Below are 20,782 nucleotides of genomic sequence, written 5' to 3' on the forward strand. Positions count from 1 at the left end.
CTTATTAGCATGCATGTAGGTTCTTTTATTGTTAATGTTTTCTCTGTAGTGCTTTTACCTTATAAATAAGATAGGCTTGCATAGGAAGTGCTGTGTGGTACCTTATCATGGTGGGCAATTGCACTTTTGGTCTCTGAATACAAAGTAAGCAGGCCTGCTTAGGCAGAGTCTCTTGCTTGGGATATCACTGTATAGTCAGGGGATGTGCAGCCTGAAGGGATTGAGATGCAGGTCTCCATTCGAGAGCCCAGTGAGCCTGAAGCCCAGAGTGGGTGCCGTTGCTGGACCACAGAGGGGGATTAGAGGAGCAGTTCTCTTGAAGCATGACACCATCCAGTGGAAGCCACAACCATTTCCATCATAAGGGGAGTTTCCCTAAAGTGCCCTGTCTGTTTGAACCAGCCAGCAGGGCAGGCGTTGCTGAATACACGGCAGTATCGAGGGGACACTTTAATATGCATCCGCCCATGACACTTGCGACAGGAGCCATCACTGGACCAGCTGTGGTGATTCAGGAGAGAGGTGGGTGTGTGCTGGGATTGCCAGACCAACAGAAATCATGTTTGCTGGTCACAGAGTTCTTTTATTTGAGCTACTATTCTGCAATTGTCCAAATCTATCCAAGGACTCAAATGGACAAAAAACAACCAGGTTCTAAACAAATGCAAAGTGTAAGTTCTAGCTGCCCACAGTAAGAAATCTTTAGCACTTGTGCCTTTTCCACTCATGCCTGAGGCAGATGAGTAACATTCAAAAAATTCACAAGGCAAACAAACAATAGGGGCTATTTATCTTTTTATTATAAATTTAGTATGAATGACCAATGGAAAAAGTCATAACAGAGTACCAAGAATGTTTGTCTATCAAAATTTTAGCAGCATTTAAACAGTACTAGGTTCCAATCTCCATCCAAACACAGTCTTCCGCCCCCAGAACAGTAACCTCAGCATGAATGGCATCAAGACTTCTAGGCTGAGATTTAAGCCACGCTTGTTCCATGTAATCCCCTGCACTGCTGTGACAATCTCAACTCAAACATGTATCCACAGACTCTCTGTTCCTCTAGGGCCAGACTCTCATCCCCACACAGGTCATGTCTACACCACAATCTACAGGGTGATTGCAGTCTGGCTAAAAACAGCAGGGTAGGATAGGAATGCAAGTTTGTACCCAGCCTGCACTGAGGCCTGTGCCACCACATCTGCGCTGCTATTTGTAGCCATGCTGGTTCAGGCAGGTCTGCCTGTGCTGCAGTCACACCTCAGATTGCAGTGTAGACCTGCCCTTAGTCACCATGAGCAGCATCTTATTCCACTGAAGAACACAGGGAGGGAGGAGGGTACTACTCAACATGCAAACCTGGCCCTAGAGTGTTTGTTAGTATCCATAACACAGGCTGATCCGACAGCCTCAAGGACACAACTGTACTCCTGAAAGCAATTCATTCACGGGGCAGGGCCCATTATTATTCATTACTTTCTAATCCCCAAGTGCCAGGCACGCTTATTACCTATCTACCTTCCTCAATTTCTATGCGTGACTTTAGAGTACAGGCCATGTAATCACCCACCCATTTCTCTGAGATTCTGTGGTGGAGAACTACTGGGGAAGGAGAAGATATTTAAGGCTTGATCTTGCTCCTGTTCAGGTTGATGGCAGGACTGGGTTCAGATTTGATAGGAGTGGGGGAAGATGAATATTTAGTGTATTTCAGATTCAAAATATAATTAAGTTAGTTGACTAATCACATGAACAGTAGTGTTAAGCATACAGAATAACGAGAACAGGCATAACTGTAAAATACTTTTTTTTGCTAGTTACAATCAAACATGAACAGTACTATCCCAGCTTTGCTGGTGACAGCTTAGTGAACACAATCTTTAATTAGAAGTGGGAACACACAGGTACACACACGGGTAGACGACAACATAACTCTAGCAAGCTATTTCCCTGCTTCTTTGGTACTTTCTAAACTTTCTTATCCAAAATATATAAGGGAAATGCACCATTAAAAAGTTACTGCTTGTAAGTATTTACAAAAGCAGTTGCCATATAGTATTGTACACAAAGATCAATCTGATATGAACAAAGTTATCTTACGAAAAGCACTTATGCACATGGTTTGTTCCAGTATCTTTTAACTTTAAAAATATTCATGTTATGCAATCCTGTACCTCGCTTTATCTTATATCAAATAGACAAGAAACATTTCCCAATCCATACTCTTCTTCAAAAGATTAAAAAAATCGCCACTGAAATGTTACATTATGTACAAACTTTACTAAATATTCAATTCTAGGCAATATTTTCACCCCACTTATATTATAACTTAGGTACTATTCCCTACTATATGCATATATTTCTTTAATATATAAGAACGGCACCACATTATATCACCATGTCACCAATATGACACATTGTTATATACAGTAGATAAGAAGTTAGATATGGAAGATGAATCCTTGTCAACTAGCACTTCCATTGGACAGGTTAGCAGGGCTCTTCTCCTCCCTCTCCTCCCCCGCCATGGGAGAGTAGCTTGGGCTACTCGGCCTGTTTCGTGGGGAAGTGGCAATTCAGACATAGGGCAGAATCCCGTACATCAAGATCGCCATGACTCCAGCACTGAACAAGCCAGCGACAGGAACCGTAACAAACCAGGCCAGAAAGATGTTGCGGAACAGACGCCAGTCAACAGCCTTCTTCGAACGTATCCAGCCGACTGCCACCACTGACCCAACCTTAGGAGTTTGAGAAGAGGGTTAGGAGATACAAGGTTAACATCTAAAAGCCTCTAAGAGACTTCTATGACCAACCCAATGCCAATCAGCTGATACCCAGCCATGTAAGTAGCCAAGATCTTAAAATAATGCAGACTGCAGTGAAGAGTGAGGCTTTGTTAAAGGATGGCTGGAATTTAGCACTTGCAGGTTGCTGGGGTTAAAAAAAAAGAAGAAAAAAACCCCTCAGCAGCTGACTCTTCAATGCCTTTCCTAGTATATGCCTCAACTTAAAGCCAGCTTAATTAGATTCCGGTATCTCAGTCAAATGGCAATTAACTCTGCTAGTGTCAATACAGGTCTATGTGCTCTGCCTTTTTAGGCCCCAATCCTGCAATGAGCTCTCCATAGGCAGAGCACTGCACCCACCCCGAGCCTGTGGACGTCAATAGGCCCTGCATGGACACAGGGATCATACTGTGTGGGGCTCATTGCAGAATTGAGGCCTTAGCCCAGACGTGGGCAAACTATGGCCCACGGGCCACATCCGGCCCCTGAGCTCCCGGCCGGGGAGCCTAGTCCCTGGCCCCTCCCCCACAGCCGGGCCACGCTCTGGCCTGCCGCTCCCGCTGGGCAGCGTGGGGAGCACAGCTGGCTCTGGCCGGGTGTTGCGGCTGCGAGCTCCTGCTGCTGGTAAGGGGGCGGGGAGCGGGGGGGGGGGGGGCGTTGGGTAAGGGAGCGGGAGGTCCAGTCAGTGAGGAGGGGGCGGTTGGATGGGGCGGAGGTTCTGGGGGGGGCGGTCAGGGGATGGGGACAGGGAGGGTTGGGAGTGGGAGTCCCGTCAGGGGGCGGGGATGGGGACAGGGAGGGTTGGGAGTGGGAGTCCCGTCAGGGGGCGGGGATGTGGATAGGGGTCAGGAGGGCAGTCAGGGGACAGGGAGCAGGGGGGATCCCGGGGGGCAGTTAGGGGCGGGGGGTCCTGGGAGGAGATGGTCAGGGGACGAGGAGCAGAGGGCGGTTGGATAGGGGGTGGGAGTCCCGGGGGGCTGTCAGGGGGCGGGGGGGTGGATAGGGGTGGGGCAGCCAGGGGACAGGGAGCAGGGGGATTGGATATGGGGCAGGGGTCCCAGGAGGGGGCGGTCAGGGGACAAGGAACGGGGGGGGGGGGGTGTGATGGATGGGTTGAGGATTCTGAGGGGGCGGGAGCCAGGCTGTTTGGGGAGGCACAGCCTTCCCTACCTAGCCCTCCATACAGTTGCGCAACCCCGATGAGGCCCAAGGGCCAAAAAGTTTGCCCACCCCTGCCTTAGACTGAGAGCTCTTTGGTGCAAGGACTGAGTTGTCCTTAGTGTTTGCCAAACATCTTGCACATTTTGGGTGCTACTGAAATCTAAAGAATAAAAATTTATGCAGTCTGCCAAGTGTGTTTTCTAGTGTAAAACCTGTGCTTCTGTGCCAACCACTCATCACAGCAACTCTCCTTGTATCAAATGTTCATAGGCCTTCCTACAAATGACTAGACCAGCCTGATGATGTGGGGAATTCAATCAGTGTGGACATCAAGGCAAGAAGGTGTTAACAGAGAAATACACTTTGAGGAATAGTTAGCAGAAGGGTTTGGCAGATCAACTTCTTTGTATGTACTACTGTACAAGAGAGAGTTTTAAAAGTATTGTAGCAATGGTGGCTTATTCCTGCAAACTCTACCACCACCTATGGGCAGCAATGGACTAGAGGAAGGTTTTATTCATATCAGGAAATATCGCCCAGAGGATTACGGCAGGATTACAATTTAATAACTGGGACATAGAGTTCCTCTGGCCCGAGAAGTAATGCAATTAACGATGTGGTTACTTGAGGACATAAAACATTTATTAGTAGCAGCACAGCTCTTATTAGCTGGGAACTGGAAACAGAAAACTCTTCTCTGTTAGAAAGTGACTTTTTGGGATCTAGCAGTAAATGGTACATTACTGCATCAGAATAAGACTCTGCAAGGGAGACAGTTAAAATCTAACTTCCTTTCACTACATTTTCAGATAAGGAAATTCACCAGCTACAAGTCCACTTTTTTTAGTATTGAGATTGAAGTTTCTTGTGGGGGGAAAAAACCCAACAATTTTTAAACAGTTTGTGGAAACAAGTATGTCTGGGAAGTTTTTCTAAATTATATTTTCTTTCTACTCCTGAAGCAGCATCTTGGGCCTCCTCAGCTGGTATAAAATCAGTGTAGCTCCCTAGACGGCAATGTTAAAATAGCAAGAAATCCTTCCAACACAGAAGAAAGAAAAATTCCACAGACTTAATGGTGTTCTTCAACAATGAAAGGGAAAAGTGAGGCTAGCAGGGGAAGAATTGCTGACAGATCTATCAAACGGGGCCATAACTGCCTGAGGAAAGTGCTGAAAGCCCCATTTGTTAGGGCATTTAAAACTAGACCCTATCATATGGAAAAGCGTGCGATGTCAGAGAGTGGAGCTAGAAGAACTAGCAGCTCTTCCGTCTCTAGCTACTTGGATTCTATGGTCATGAAAGCTGCTGGCCAGCTATGTCCAGCACCATGGTCTAGGATTCGATGTCTTGCCATATGGGCGAAAGCCTAAAGAATGGATATGAGCTAGGCTAACAGAAGACCTTGTGGGCATGCTCCGGCTGAGAATCCTTCCTAAAGGAAGGCCCCAATCCCAGTCGCACTGTTCTCAACAGGAATCTTTCCATTGAGCGCAAAGCGGAGCTGGATTTGGTCCTAAATGGCATCTTTGCCTGGACTAGACTGAACCACATTAATTTTTTTAAAATAAAAACTTCCCTGCATTTAAAGAGGTTTAGAGACATTGGGCGGAGCAAGGTGTTTTAGGAGAGGGTGAAGAGAGACACTTTCCCTGTGGGAATAGGTTAAGAGAAGATTTCACCTACTAAGATCATGTGGGTATAAAAACCCATTCGAAGAGAAACTTATTAGCTATGTAACATTTAATCTGAATAAACCTATCAGTCACTAATACGCTAGTCTGGGGCTAGCAAGTATTGTAGATGGCTCCAGATGGTTTGCAGTTGTCTTGAGGAGAAGCGGCAACCAGCCTAAATAAAGAGAAACACAACAACAGCAGATTTCTGAATAGCCCCTTGGTCCAAAGAAAACTGTGTCTAGAAAGGACCGTGATGCTTGGTTCCTTAATAATACATTTAGGGCTTCTTTTTGGGGGGTTATTTATAGCAATTTTTGAGTTTTATGTAGATGTTTGCTTGCTTGGAAAGGACAGGCAAGGAAAAGAGAGGAGTTGTTGCCTCGTAAATCAGAGATATATACACGTGCACTGAGGATGAGATGGATATAGGAGACAGACTTGTTGAAAGTCTCTGGATAAGGATAAAAGGGGTAAAAAACAAGGCTGATGTCATGGCAAGGGTCTACTATAGATTAGCTAACCAGGAACAAGAGGTGCATGAGGCTTTTTTTTTTTTTTTTTTTGAACAACTAACAAAATTGTCCAAAGCACAGGACTTGGTGGTGATGGGGGACTTCAACCAGACATCTGTTGGGAAAATAACGCAGCAGAGAACAGATTATCCAACAAGTTCTTAGACCATATTGGAGACAATTTTTTATTTCAGAAGGTGAAGAAAACAACTAGGGGAGAGGCTGTTCTAGATGTGATTTTGACAACTAGGGAGGAACTGGTTGAGAATTTGAAAGTGGAAGGCAGCTTGAGTGAAAGTGATCGTAAAATGGTAGAATTCATGATTCTACGGAATGGGGTAGGAGGGAAAACAGCAGAATAAAGATAATGGATTTCAAGAAGGCAGACTTTAGTAAATTCAGGGAGTTGGTAGGTAAGATCCCATGGTAAGCAAGTCTCAGGGGAAAAACAGTTCAAGAGAGTTGGCAGTTTTCAAAGAGACATTATTAACGGCACAAGAGCAAACTATCTCACTGTGTAGGAAAGATAGGAGGTATGGCAAAAGACCACCATGGCTTAACCAGGAGATCTTCAATGATCTGAAACTCAAAAAAGAGCCCTAAAAAAGTGGATACTAGGTTAAATTACAAAGGATGAATATAAAAAAAACCCAACACAATCATGTAGGGACAAAATGAAATTAAACTAGCTAGAGACATAAAGGGTAACAAAAAAACATTCAACATATACAAGCAAGAGGAAGACCAAGGACAGGGTTGGCCCATTACTCAATGAGGAGGGAAAGACAATAACAGAAAATATGTAAATGGCAGAAGTGCTAAATGACTTTTTTGTCTGTTTTCACCAAAAAGTTTAGTAGTGATTGGATATCTAACATAGTGAACACCAGTGATAATGAGGTAGGATCTAAGGCTATAATAGAGAAAGAACAAGTTAAAAATTACTTAGACAAGTTAGATGTCTTCAGTTCAGCAGGCCAGATGAAATACATCCTAGAATACTCAAGGAGCTGACTGAGGAGATATCTGACCCATTAGCGATTATCTTTGAAAACTCATGGAAGATGGGAGAGATTCCAGAGGACTGGAAGAGGGCAAATAATGCCCATCTATAAAAAGGGGAATAAGGATAACCTGGGGGATTATAAACCAGTCATTTTAACTTCAGTACCCAGAAATATAATGGCGCAAATAACCACGCACATCAATTTGCAAACCCCTAGAAAGTAACAAGGTGATAAGTAACAGCATGGATTTGTCGAGAACAAATCATGTCAAACCAACCTAATTGCTTTCTTTGACAGGGTAACAAGCCTTGTGGATAGGGGGGAAGTGACAGATGTATGTATATCTTGACTTTAGTAAGGCTTTTGCTATTGTCTCTCATGACTGTCTCAGAAACAAACTAGGGAAATACAATCTAGATGGAATACTATAAGGTGGGTGCATAACTGCTTGGGAATCCATTTCCAGGGAGTAGTTATCAGTGATTCATTGTCAAGCTGGAAGGGCATATTGAATGGGGTCCTACAGGGATCAGTCCTGGCTCTGGTTCTGTTCAATATCTTTATAAATGATGTAGATAATGGTATAGCGAGTATATTTATAAAGTTTGCGGACGATACCAAGTTGGGAGGGGATAGCAAAGAGTTTTGAAGGATAGCATTAAAATTCAAAATGATCTGGACAAACTGGAGAAACTGTCTGAAGTTAATAGGATGAAATTCAATAAGGACAAATGTAAAGTATTCCACTTAGGTAGGAACAATCAATTGCACCCATACAAAATGGGAAATGACTGTCTAGGAAGGAGTACTGCAGAAAGAGATTTGTGGGTTATAGTGGACCACAAGCTAAATATGAGTCAAGAATAGAATATATCACTGTTGCAAAAAAAAGCGAACGTCATTCTGGGATGTATTAGTAGCAGCGTTGTAAGCAAGACACCAGAAGTAATTCTTCCGCTCTACTCCGCGCTGATACGTCCTCAGCTGGAGTATTGTGTCCAGTTCTGGGCCCCCACATTTCAGGAAAGATGTGGACAAACTGGAGAAAGTCCAGAGAAGAGCAACAAAAATGATTTAAAGGTCTAGAAAACATGACCTATGAGGGAAGATTGAAAAAATTGGGTTTGTTTAGTATTGAGAAGAGAAGACTGAGAGGGGACATGATGACACTTAAGTACATAAAAGGTTGTTACAAGGAGAAGGGAGAAAAATTGTTCTCCTTAACCTGTGAGGACAGGACAAGAAGCAATGGGCGTAAATTGCAGCAGGGGAGGTTTAGGTTGGACATTAGGAAAAACTTCCTAACTGTCAGAGTGGTTAAGCACTGGAATAAATTGCCTAGGGAGGTTGTGGAATCTCCATGATTGGAGGTTTTTAAGAACAGGTTAGATAAACATCTGCCAGGAAAGGTCTAGTTATTACTTAGTCCTGTCTGGAGTGCACAGGACTGGACTAGTTGATCTATTGAAGTCCCTTCCAGTCCTACACTTCTGTGTCCAAAAATCAGGGTCTTTCAAGGCTCTCTTTGTAAATATCGTAATGAGTAATATTTGTAATGTTCCCTAGTACACTTTAATGTAGAACTCTCTCAAACAGCACTATGTTAAAGCACTCTAGTGAACCTTTAGTGCGCACCAGCAGGGCCTGCATGGACCAATTAATGTGCAACATATTAGTGCACTTTAGAAATCACACCACCACAGTCCGCATTACTGCTCTGTGTAAACAAGCCCTTAGATACAAGTAAACATGTCTGGTGTTTACTGGATAAAAAACAGGTGTTTTGTTTGTAAGTTTTAACTGATAATACACCCCGATATCAAAAACAGACAACCAGAAGTCCTACGTATATTATACATTTCACACAATTTTTGTATCAGCTTGTATTTCCCATCTATTGTGTAAGGTTACTGTATCAAATTTCAGTCTGGTTTAGTGTGTAAGCAAGATGTAATTTTTGTTTTTTCTTGGAATTTAAAAAGATATCAGCAATGACGGCATTGGTAAATCCAGCTCTAAACACTATGAAAGTTTAGTTTATTAATAATGATTTTGATGAATTAAAGATTAGGAAAGCAGTTAAAACTTCAAAAGAGAAAAACAAAAATGATTTGTAGATATTCGATGACAGCTACCTTCAGATTGGTTTCAAATCAGTGCAGTTTGCCTTCATATGCTCTGTTTAACGACAGATGTATAGAACAAGTAGTTCTGCATTCAACAGTGGTGCCTGCTAAAATACACACTTCTGTACAGATTTCAGAGTAGCAGCCGTGTTAGTCTGTGTCCGCAAAAAGAACAGGAGTACTTGTGGCACCTTAGAGACTAACAAATTTATTAGAGCATAAGCTTTCGTGGGCTACAACCCACTTCTTCGGATGCATATAGAGTGAAACATATATTGAGGAGATATATATACACACATACAGAGAGCATGAACAGGTGGGAGTTTTCTTACCAACTCTGAGAGGCCAATTAAGTAAGAGAAAAAAAACTTTTGAAGTGATAATCAAGATAGCTCAGTACAGACAGTTTGATAAGAAGCAAGTGTGAAAATACTTACAAGGGGAGATAGATTCAATGTTTGTAATGGCTCAGCCATTCCCAGTCCTTATTTAATCCTGAGTTGATTGTGTCTAGTTTGCATATCAATTCCAGCTCAGCAGTCTCTCGTTGGAGTCTGTTTTTGAAGTTTTTCTGTTTTAAGATAGCCACCCGCAGGTCTGTCATAGAATGGCCAGACAGGTTAAAGTGTTCTCCCACTGGTTTTTGAGTATTATGATTCCTGATGTCAGATTTGTGTCCATTAATTCTTTTGCGTAGAGACTGTCCGGTTTGGCCAATGTACATGGCAGAGGGGCATTGCTGGCACATGATGGCATATATCACATTGGTAGATGTGCAGGTGAACGAGCCCCTGATGGTATGGCTGATGTGATTAGGCCCTATGATGATGTCACTTGAATAGATATGTGGACAGAGTTGGCATCGGGCTTTGTTACAAGGATAGGTTCCTGGGTCAGTGTTTTTGTTCAGTTATGTGTGGTTGCTGGTGAGTATTTGCTTTAGGTTGGGGGGTTGTCTGTAAGCGAGGACAGGTCTGTCTCCCAAGATCTGTGAGAGTAAAGGATCATCTTTCAGGATAGGTTGTAGATCTCTGATGATGCGCTGGAGAGGTTTTAGTTGGGGGCTGAAGGTGACAGCTAGTGGTGTTCTGTTATTTTCTTTGTTGGCCCTGTCTTGTAGGAGGTGACTTCTGGGTACTCGTCTGGCTCTGTCAATCTGTTTTTTCACTTCAGCAGGTGGGTATTGTAGTTTTAAGAATGCTTGATAGAGATCTTGTAGGTGCTTGTCTCTATCTGAGGGATTGGAGCAAATGCGGTTATATCTTAGAGCTTGGCTGTAGACAATGGATCGTGTGGTGTGTCCTGGAGGCATGTAGGTAAGTGTAGCGGTCAGTAGGTTTCCGGTATAGGGTGGTATTTATGTGACCATCGCTTATTAGCACAGTAGTGTCCAGGAAATGTACAGAGGATGTTTATAACATCCATTTTCCATTGTTATTTCAGTGCATAGACAAGCTAATCAAATCTGCCTGTCACGTGCAGTACAAGCTATTCAGAAGCCCCTGTGTGTTAAATCGTAGGCTTCATGGATTAGAATAAATACAGGCTAACTCTACTAAAAGCCTCGTTCCAGAGTAACGTTCTGGCATGCGAACCACCAATGGCCAAAACCGAAAGTTCCAGGTTCTGCTGCTACAACTGGCTCCTTGTGGATGGAACCTGCTTGGCTCACAAACATTATACCTTGCAACAGCCGAAAGATACCGAACGTTTTGGGGTTAGTGACTCTGTCCTCCTGGATCTCTCCACAGGGACAGGGCTCTGGCTGTTGCAAAAATAAAGATTTTTTCCTTTTACATTTCAGAGCTTCTCACGGCATAGGAATGTTGCATTTCTACTAGCCATAGTTAGCAATTTAAGCTAATTGTCTGAACACTACATGTTGCATGTGCACCGTGCTTTATTGAGGATGCTCAACATAAGACCGCTAAACATATGTTAACGTGACTACCTAAGTCTACAATAAGGTATACATGTAACACTGTGAACAGTAAACTACACTAGTCAGATTCACACTGGCCAAATTAACATTATGGTAAGAACCTTAAACTTTCCACCCTTTTGTGCAATTGCTCAGTCTTAACTTTGCATCTGTGTAGGTCTTTTGAATGTAATTTTGTTTGTGGTCATCAAAATCTATTTGGTGCAAAACATAATGAAGGCAAACTGCAACGATCAGCATTTCTCAGAATTTGACTGTTATAGATTGAGATTATCACTGCAAACTCCAATACCTTGCAATGAGTGGAGCTTATTGGAATACCCACATTTGAGGCTACAAGTACCGTTAGCGCACACATTACTTCAATGCAAAATCCACTGTGAAGAAATAAAAAAAGATAGATGGAAATGTTGTAGTATAAGAGTTACATGAAGGAAATCCCATGCCATGCACTTATCAAGACAGTGAAGTATGAACGATGGAAGGTGTCATAGCCTCTGAACACTGAGGAATGCTACAGATCTAGGTTCAAATGGCATAATCAAAGAAAAGCAAATCATCTGCTTCTAATCCCAACATACTATGGAACTGTTTAATTTGGCTTGTGATCATTCTCTCTTTAGAGCTGTGGATGCCATATTTGTGAAGGGTTACTTTGGGCAGAGCCTATCGAGTTCAAACCCTGTATGCTCCTATGCCCCAGTTACAATTGAGTTTCAATCTGAAAATCAAAAATGTATTTTTTGCAGTGAACATTTCCAGTTCTACATTGATGTAAATCTCTTTCTTTGTTTGTTTGTTTTTGAAAGACCAGAACTGGGCCATGCCTCAACAGAAATTTGATTTTGCCTTGCAGAAGAGAACGATTTCAGCTTTTTCCTGCATTGAATCATGCCATTGTACAGCGACCTGAGCAGCAAACTTAAAGATGTACAGTCCAGACTGCCATGACTGAGTCACATGGCAAAAGCATACCTTGCAGTGTGTAGTACTGACAGGAAGTCCAACATTGGAAGCTACCACAACTGTGAACGCCGAAGCCAACTCAATAGTGAATCCACTGCAGGAAGCATAAGAAAACACTTCACAGTCACTCTTTGTATCAGTTTGGACTGACACCATGCAGTGTGCCAAAGTCTTACCAGTATCTTCTTCAACTGTTTACCTCCAACGGATTTGGCCATAGAATTACATTAGGAGAACAATGGACTACTGAATAATGGAAACAATACACACTAGTTATCTGCATGAAACTGGTTGCACAGCTCACTGCTTCAGGCTGTTTTACTACTCTACAGTCCAGTGAATCATGCTTAATTAGTCATTAGGTGAGTGGCAGCAGAGGTCTAGTATGCATTAAAGCAAAAATAAGAGTCAGATTCATATTTTTAATGTTATGAAGCACATGGGGAAAGCTAATTTTGTGATTTCCAAATGTCATAGTTTCACATGCTAATTAGGACAGCAGTAGAATACATTGGTCAACTAGACCTCTACAATTCAAACTCATACCACATTAATTTACAGGGATATTTTAACAAGGTAGCGGGTCAAAAAAGTTACCATTCGAATCAAATCAAAAGCAAACCCAGCAGTCCACACAATTAAAAGCAAGACTACAGCAGCAATTTCTCAAACTAGATCCTATTAGAAATTCAGGCAATCAAATTAGTAATCTTGTACATACCTCGACGGTGTGATTGGAGTGAGGTCTTTACCCATAGTCTGGATAACTCTTCTACCCCAGACCCAGAGACCTACACAGATCCCAACACCTCCATAAAACAGCAACCAGACAGGAGTGGCAGCTTCTTGCATTACACCTCCTTGTTCATATATAAGCCACAGAGCTACCAGAGGACCAATTGCATTGCTGAGAAAATAAAATATATCGGGGTTATAAAAACAGAGGCAAGTGCTTTTCAACAAGTCACATTTGTTGTATTCATTTTTCTCCAAAACTGGGTGTAGCATTATTCTAATCCCACCTCATGAAATAGATTAAAACTTTGTACAATGTCATTTGTAAGGAAGACTGCAGTGTGTGACAAATGGGATCAGATCCAAATTCGGGAGCCCCTTGTTGCCTACATTTCACTGTTGATCACTATGGCAGAAATTGACAGAAGTTTCTATTATGCAAATAATTTTCCAGAAATGCTGGATAGTTGGTACCTTACAGATGTCTTGGCTCCATATTGGGCGCCATGAAGGCGCGACTCCAGGGGGCACCCGTACTGACCTGACGGATGCTGCTGTGGGAAAAATCTTCCGGCTACCGTGCCCGTGTGCACGCACACACCTGATTACAATGGACGCGAACAAGCACTCGAAGAGGAACTGTTACAAGAATGCCATACGTCTGACGAAGTGGGTATTCACCCACGAAAGCTTATGCTCCAATACGTCTATTAATCTATAAGGTGCCACAGGACTCTTTGTCGCTTTTTACAGATCCAGACTAACACGGCTACCCCTCTGATACAGTTACAAGAAGGTGACTGGGGTTTTTTTAAATCTCATTTTTGAAGGCTCAGGGGTGGCAATACTGGGACATGGCTGGTGTGCCTCTGCACCATGTTAAACTCTGGCTGCAATATCAACCTTTTGTGGCCAGTTACAGCTATTACAAGGTAAAGCAATTGTCAGGCTGCTCTGACATGACACCCTGGACCCAGCTCTGCACAGAAGTTGTGCCAGGGTCAGAGAAAGGCAACAGAGAGCGTGTAAGCCAACTTTGCACACACCTCTGACTTGCACTCTGAAAGTATCAGCAGCACCAATATGTGCAACATCTGTTCTTATACCTTAATGCTGCCTTTAGTGCTGATGAGAAGTCTTGCCCTGCAGCTGATCAAGTCAGAATGACATAAAAAGGGAGAGACCTAACTCTAAATTAAATGCTGCATCTAAACTCTCAATTCAATGCTGTTACTCTGTGGTCTTTAGGGATTCCTTTCAGTGACTTAAGAGTCAGAATTATGGAAGAAGATGGTGACAGCGTTCAGGGGGAAATCTGCAGTTTCTAGCAACACATCAGAGATCCTTGTTAAGAGTTTACAACTGCTATGTTGGCTGGATCAAATTTAACATCTGCATTATTCTGTTGATGTTTCAGATTTTCGCATTAGGAAAAAAATAAATGTAGGAATGTGTGAAGCAGGCCTAAAGGAACTGACATTAAATACTTTTAAATATTTCTTTACCAAATACACGTAGAGGGAACATATTTAACATTTTTATGGCTTAAGCTGATCAGAGTGACTATCATAATTCTGAGGAAAGGAAAGACTGAGAGCAGCAGAATAAGGACAATGGACTTCAAAAGAGCAGACTTAAACAGGAAGTGGTAGGTAAGAGCCAATGGGAAGAAAATCTAAGGGAAAAAGGAGTTCAGGAGAATGGCAGTTTCTCAAGGCACAACAGCAAATTATCCCAATGTGAAGGAAAGATCGGAAGAATAGGAAAAGGCCAATATGGCTCCATCGGGAGCTCTTTAGTGACCAGAAAATCACAAAGGAATTCTTCCAAAAGTGGAAACAAGGACAAATTGCTAAGGAGTATCAAAGAATAGCACAAGCATGTAGGAAGAAAATCAAAAGGGCTAAGGCACAGAATGAGTTACATAAAAGGTGATAAGAAGAGGTTCTATGACTACATTAGGAGAAAGAAAAAGACAAAGGGACATGAGGTTCTCTACTCAACGGGAAAGGAAAATCAATCACTGATGACATCAAGAAGCCTGGGGTGTTTAATGCATATTTTGCTTCAGTCTTCCCTAAAAAGTGAAATGGTGACCAGATACTCCATACAACTAACATTAACAACCGGGGGAAACAAACACAAGCCAAAATATGAAAAGAACAGGTTAAAGAGTATTTAGATAAGTTGGATGTTCTCAAGTCAGCAGGGCCTGATGGAATTCATCCTAAAGTACTTAGTCTTAGGGTACGTCTACACTAACCGCCGGATCGGCAGGTAGCAATTGATCTATCAGGGATCGATTTATCGTGTGTAGTGTAGATGCGATAAATCGATCCCCGATCGCTCTCCCGTCGACTGCTGAACTCCAGCAGTGCGAGAGGCAGAAGCAAAGTCGACAGGGAAGCCGCGGTCGTCGATCCAGCGCCGCGAGGACGCAAAGTAAGTAATTTTAATTCGATCTAAGATACGTTGACTTCAGCTACGCTATTCTCATAGCTGAAGTTGCGTATCTTAGATTGATCCCCCCCCCCCCCAGTGTAAACCAGGCCTTAAGGAACTAGCTGAAGCAATCTCGGAACTGTTAGCAATGATCTTCGAGAACTCATGGAGGACACGTGAGGTCTCAGAGTACTGGAGAAGGGCAAACACAGTAGTTAACTTTCAAAGGAGAACAAGGAGGACCTGGGGAATTATAGACCAGGCAGCCTAACTTCGATACCTGGAAAGATACTAGAATAAATGAGTAAACAATCAATCTGTAAACACCTAGATTAGAACAGGATTATAAGGAATAGCCAGCACGAATTTGTCAAGAACAAACCAACCTAATTTTCTTCTTTAACAGAGTTACTGGCCTGGTAAATAGGAGAGAAGCAGTTGACATGATACACCCTGATTTTAGTGTTTGGAAATGTGGTCTAGATGAAATTACTTTAAGTTGCATATACGACAGGTTGAAAGACCATACTGAAAGAGTAGTTACCAAGGGTTTGCTGTCAAACTGGGAGGGCGTATCTAGTAGAGTTCCACAGGGATCAGTCCTGGGTCCAGTACTATTTGATATTTTCATTAAATGACTTGGACAATGGAGTGGAGAATATGCTTTAAAATCTGCAGATAACATCAAGCTGGGAGAGGTTGTCAGGGATGGTCAAAGTTTACCTGGTCCTGCCTTATTGCAGGGGGCTTGACTTGATGACTTGTTGAGGTCCCTTCCAGCCCTACTTTTCTATGATTCTATGGATTAATCGATACCTGCAGCCACTTTAGCAGACTACAGCAGATTTTCAAAAGAGCTCACCATCCAGCAGAAGCTCCTGTTATTGTCAAGCGGAAACTCAATATTTTTGAGAAATCAGGACACATGCTTCATTTAAGTACCTAAAGGTAAAAGGAATGCTTTTGGAAATCTGGCCCCAGTTGTACAGCTAAGGTGAGGTTCTATGAATGCTGTGTCACAATGCCAAGGCTAACACCACCAAAGAAAGCATACTAACTCTTACCCAAGACAAATATACTTTACTGATTGTACAGGACTTTCCTTGATATGGTATGTTGCAATATGACTTGTTAATTGGTATTTTCCTTACCCCAACCCAAGAAAGCACAAAAGGAAGATTGCATTGTAATTATCAGATTCTAATCACATCTAAGTGATTACAAAACGGAAGATAAATAATTTTAAAAAGTCAAACATAATTCAATAGATTTAAAATCTAATAGGCAGCTACTCTCTTTACAAACTGATAACAGCGAGTAGGATTCTGAGAACGCAGAATTCAGGGATTGACAGTTACACTTGTCCTGGGTCCAGGACTGGCTATATTTACTCCTGGCACAGTACCAAAACACACAGCTGGAGCAAGGGACAGCTTTAAGGTCTTATACTGTACAAGGCAAGCCACCATGGCTAGGAATTAATCATTTATATCGTTTCAAAACTGGAGTCCCAGCTTTCATTGGAATAAAGTATTAGAGTCCCAGCTTTCATTGGAATAAAGTATTAGTGTCTGATCCTGCACCTCCTAGGAAGCGCTGAAGTAAAATGCGACTCTTACACTTCACTTCACTTCACAACTCCTTTTCCCATTTACATGGGGGAAGAAAGAGGTGCCCATGATTGTTTGCCACTCCATCTGGTCCTTGGCATGAGTTCATAGGTCTTGGAGTTCATCTTTTTCTCTTCAAACTTCTTTTGACAGAGTCTTTCCATCGTATCCTCGGGCTTTCACATCCTTTCTGGCAGTCCTCTTGCTCTCTTTGATGGTCTTTCTTTTCCCATTCTTACCATGTGTCCAGCCCACCTCAACCGTGCACTCTCCAGTCTATCGCTCAGAGTCCCAAGTCCATCTTTCCCCTAATTTCTTCCATGCACACTCTGCGTACCCTCCACTTGCCTGCCATTCTCTTCACTATATTATTTTCTACCGCCTGTATCTTCTTTTCTTCCATCTAAAATGAGGCCCTTACTCTCACTCCATTATTTCATGAGAAATCAAGCTCTAAAATGATGTGAGAAACACTGCCATAAATGGACTTTGCTTACAGATCAGTGTGAATACTTCCATCCCAAGCAAATAACTCCAAGAACTGGCCTGGAGCAGTGATTAGGAAGGAAGTTTCTTTTAGGAATGCATGACAAAAAAATGAGGCATTCCAATTGCATGGTAAATTGTATTACTTTAAAAGTGGTTTTATTGTTTGACTTTTAATTGGGCAAAAGAGTCTTAGGGATTTGGAGAAAGGCCCTAGCAGCAATAAATGGTTCAAATTAGTAAAAACTCTGAAAAATGGAGATAAAAATCTGATTTTTAGAAGCACTGCACTGATTAAAGCCATTGCAGATTAAATCCATTTTAGCTAAACATAAGGTAATTTCAATTAGCAAAAATATTCTAAGATTCCCATATGCTGACATATCTTCTAAGGAGGATCCTCTAAGGAGTCATTGTGAATGCTTGAGATATAGCTAAGAATGATAAAGTCAACAGAAGCACAAAGGAAATGATTGGAAGCCCTGTAGTGTAGGATTGCAAAAACGATTCTGCCTGGAAGGAAGAAGAGTCACTTGATTGAATCACTTACAATTTTTAAACCAAGACTTCATTGCTTTGCCCACAGTTTGTAGGGCCAAATTAAATTATTTAGGTGTTTAAGTACCAGATTTGCAGGCCCAAATAGGTAAGTAGACGTCTAAATGCACTTACCGGTACCTGCAATTTTATGGGTGCAGAAACAGACTGGGGGTACGGCCAGGCAGAAAATCTGACTTGAAGGATGTAGTGAAAACTGATCAATCCCCCCTTTTTATATTGTTACGTAATACCGGAACAAAGTGTCACTGAAATTAACAGCAGGTAAATTTAGAACAAGTAAATTGTTGGCTCATAGTGATCTGTAAGAGATTCACCACGGACACTTAAAAGCCCTGCTAGTAATTGGTCAGAAGATAGAAAAGTCTTCATAAACTGCAACAGCAAAGATGCTTTTTTGTATTAAAATACAGTTTTAATTCTATACACTTTTCACTGGCAAATGGAATCTCTGACTTGAACAAGCCCAGTCCACAATGAAAGGGTTACCTGCTAGTGTCACACAACAAACAGGCAAGGCAAAATCTACTGATCAGTGCTTAGCCCTGGAGGAGTCTGCGCAGGCTGCTGCTAAGCAGGGGCAGAGAGGAGGGGAATCTGACTGTTGGGCCAGCATCTGGCCACAGAGTCTGATAGGGTATCTTGAGGAGAGGAAGAGATACTCCCCCCAGTTCCCCTCTGCCTCACACACCAGGGCACTGGATATAGGACAACCTAATTTCATCTTGCAGCAGCAGAGACAGAGGAGGTGATTCCTAATGAGTCCTGAATAGGGGAGACTATTATCCCCACTGGACAGATGGGAACTGAAGCACAGGAAGACTGAGATGCAACAGCTGACACAGGAAACCCATTGTGAAGCAAGGAATCTGACCCCTCCAACACTCCCGGTCCTTGTGGATGAGGTGGGAAGAAACAAAATCTATCTCATAAATATAAGCCTGAAGGGACCATTCTGGTCACCTAGTCTGCCCTCGTGTGTAACACACAGGCCATAGGATTCCTGTTTGAACCAGAGTATGTCTCTTTTAGAAAAACGTCCAATCTAATCTGAGGAAATGAGCTAATAAGGGAGAGTCTCCTCCCGCCCCACTCCCAACACACACACACACACACAGGCGTGATCCCATAATCTGACTCTATGCAGAACACAGGCCCTAGATTTCATCCAGGAATTCCTGCAGCAAGTCCAGAAATTTGTGGTGGAACTAGAGCATCTCTTTTAGAGACCCCAAGGGATGGAGAATCCATCACATCCCTGGGGACCTGATCCAAAGACTACTGAATTCGGAGGAAGTCTTTCCATTAACTTCAGTGGGCTTTGGACCAAGCCCTTGGTGAGCAGTGCGCCATGCCTCTGATGGTGTCGGAGGATTAGGAAGGTGCCCAGCATGCCAGTGGGTTATTAGGTCACTGGGTCCCCCACCAGAAGTCAGCTACAGGCAGGGGAACCCCTTTGTGTGGAGAGACAGGACTGAGAGGCTTCTTGGGGACATCCATCAATTCAGACTTCTGAATGCCTAGCTAGATCCCATCACCGACGGTTAGGTATTTTTACAATACTGCAAGAGGAACAGTATTGCGCTCCTGATCATTAAAATCCATAGTTCTCCGGAAGATGCATACAACCCTCTCTGGGGGCGAGTAGGGCCCCAGCCCTTCCAACTTGTTCGGAGAATTAGCCCCAGACAACCTTATCAAACACTGGCAACTCTGCATGCAGTCACACCCTTGGGCCACATCTTTTTTCTAAACTGCCCTTTTCATTCTTGTGTTGACCTCTGAGTGGTCCCGTGTGCTCCCCTTGTGCCTGAGTGCTGAGCCAGTGAAACCTGTACACGCCACACAATTAATTAAGTTTAACAACAACATTTTTTCAGAGCGTCTGTTCTAACACATTTAGCTGGGATTTAAAATTCTTTAGCTTTTGTTCAGCACATGCACACCACGTTGTCACATGGCTCCTGGATTGGCTCAGTTAGTCCCAGGGCCTGGAACAGATCCAGGGTCGTTGCCACAGCACGTTTAAGCTTACAGCAGGGAGGTGGCCTGAATGAAACAACCAGCCAAATAAGGTATTATCATTGCTCTCTGCTTCTTTTAACAGGCAGCCGCTATTGCTACTATCCCTGTTGATGTCAGCCCAAAGAGGAGCCCAGAGTGCTGCAAATGCTGAATCCTGATGCAAAAATCGGAGCTATTTGCGGTGTTGGTATGATATTAGCATGTGGAAATATGCATCATGAAGGACTGTCAAGGCCAGATTTCCTGGCTCAGCTATCCTGGTCAGTGAGTTCATTCTAACTTGGTTTGGGAGGCAATAAACCAATTTAACCTCTTCAAGGCCTGAATCAAAAGTCTTCCCCTAGTCTCTTCTGTATGATGGAATACATGGAACATATCCATATTATTATTTACTGTGCACCAAAAGTCCAGTCAACAATGTACAAAGCATGGGAGAACACTGACCTGCAGGAAGCTTACAATACAATCCACATTAGACATCAGTTGTTCAGTCTAAATGTAATTATCAACCAGCCTGTACATCACTATAATGCACTTAAATAAAATATAAAATAGGGCGAACATCAAACTTCATACAGCTGATAATTTATAACTTCCCCCCTCTTCTCTCTCTTTATCCTCTCCCACACTTGAGGGGTCCGTAGTAAAGGGCCTGGCAGAAGAGACTTGGCAAATGAGGGGTGGGTGTTCCAATATAGGGGGAGTCTTGGGGAAGGAGGACAAGGCAGGAGTGAGAAGCCTGGA

At 42.8% G+C, this 20,782-nt stretch overlaps 1 protein-coding gene across 1 annotated transcript in view; it reads right to left on the minus strand.

The window, feature by feature from the left end:
* Positions 1 to 1,216: 1,216 nt before the first annotated feature.
* Positions 1,217 to 20,782, minus strand: part of SLC20A2 (solute carrier family 20 member 2) — a 68,568-nt gene continuing 49,002 nt past the window's right edge. Inside the window, exons 9-11 of the mRNA XM_065404660.1 lie at positions 12,904 to 13,089; positions 12,192 to 12,276; positions 1,217 to 2,741 (exon numbers count right to left, since the gene is read on the minus strand). Of these exons, the coding sequence (XP_065260732.1) occupies positions 2,577 to 2,741; positions 12,192 to 12,276; positions 12,904 to 13,089 (436 nt within the window). The 3' untranslated portion in view covers positions 1,217 to 2,576. The remainder of the gene's footprint in view (positions 2,742 to 12,191; positions 12,277 to 12,903; positions 13,090 to 20,782) is intronic.

This window comes from Emys orbicularis, chromosome 5, assembly GCF_028017835.1.
Source record: "Emys orbicularis isolate rEmyOrb1 chromosome 5, rEmyOrb1.hap1, whole genome shotgun sequence".
Lineage (NCBI taxonomy): Eukaryota > Metazoa > Chordata > Testudines > Emydidae > Emys > Emys orbicularis.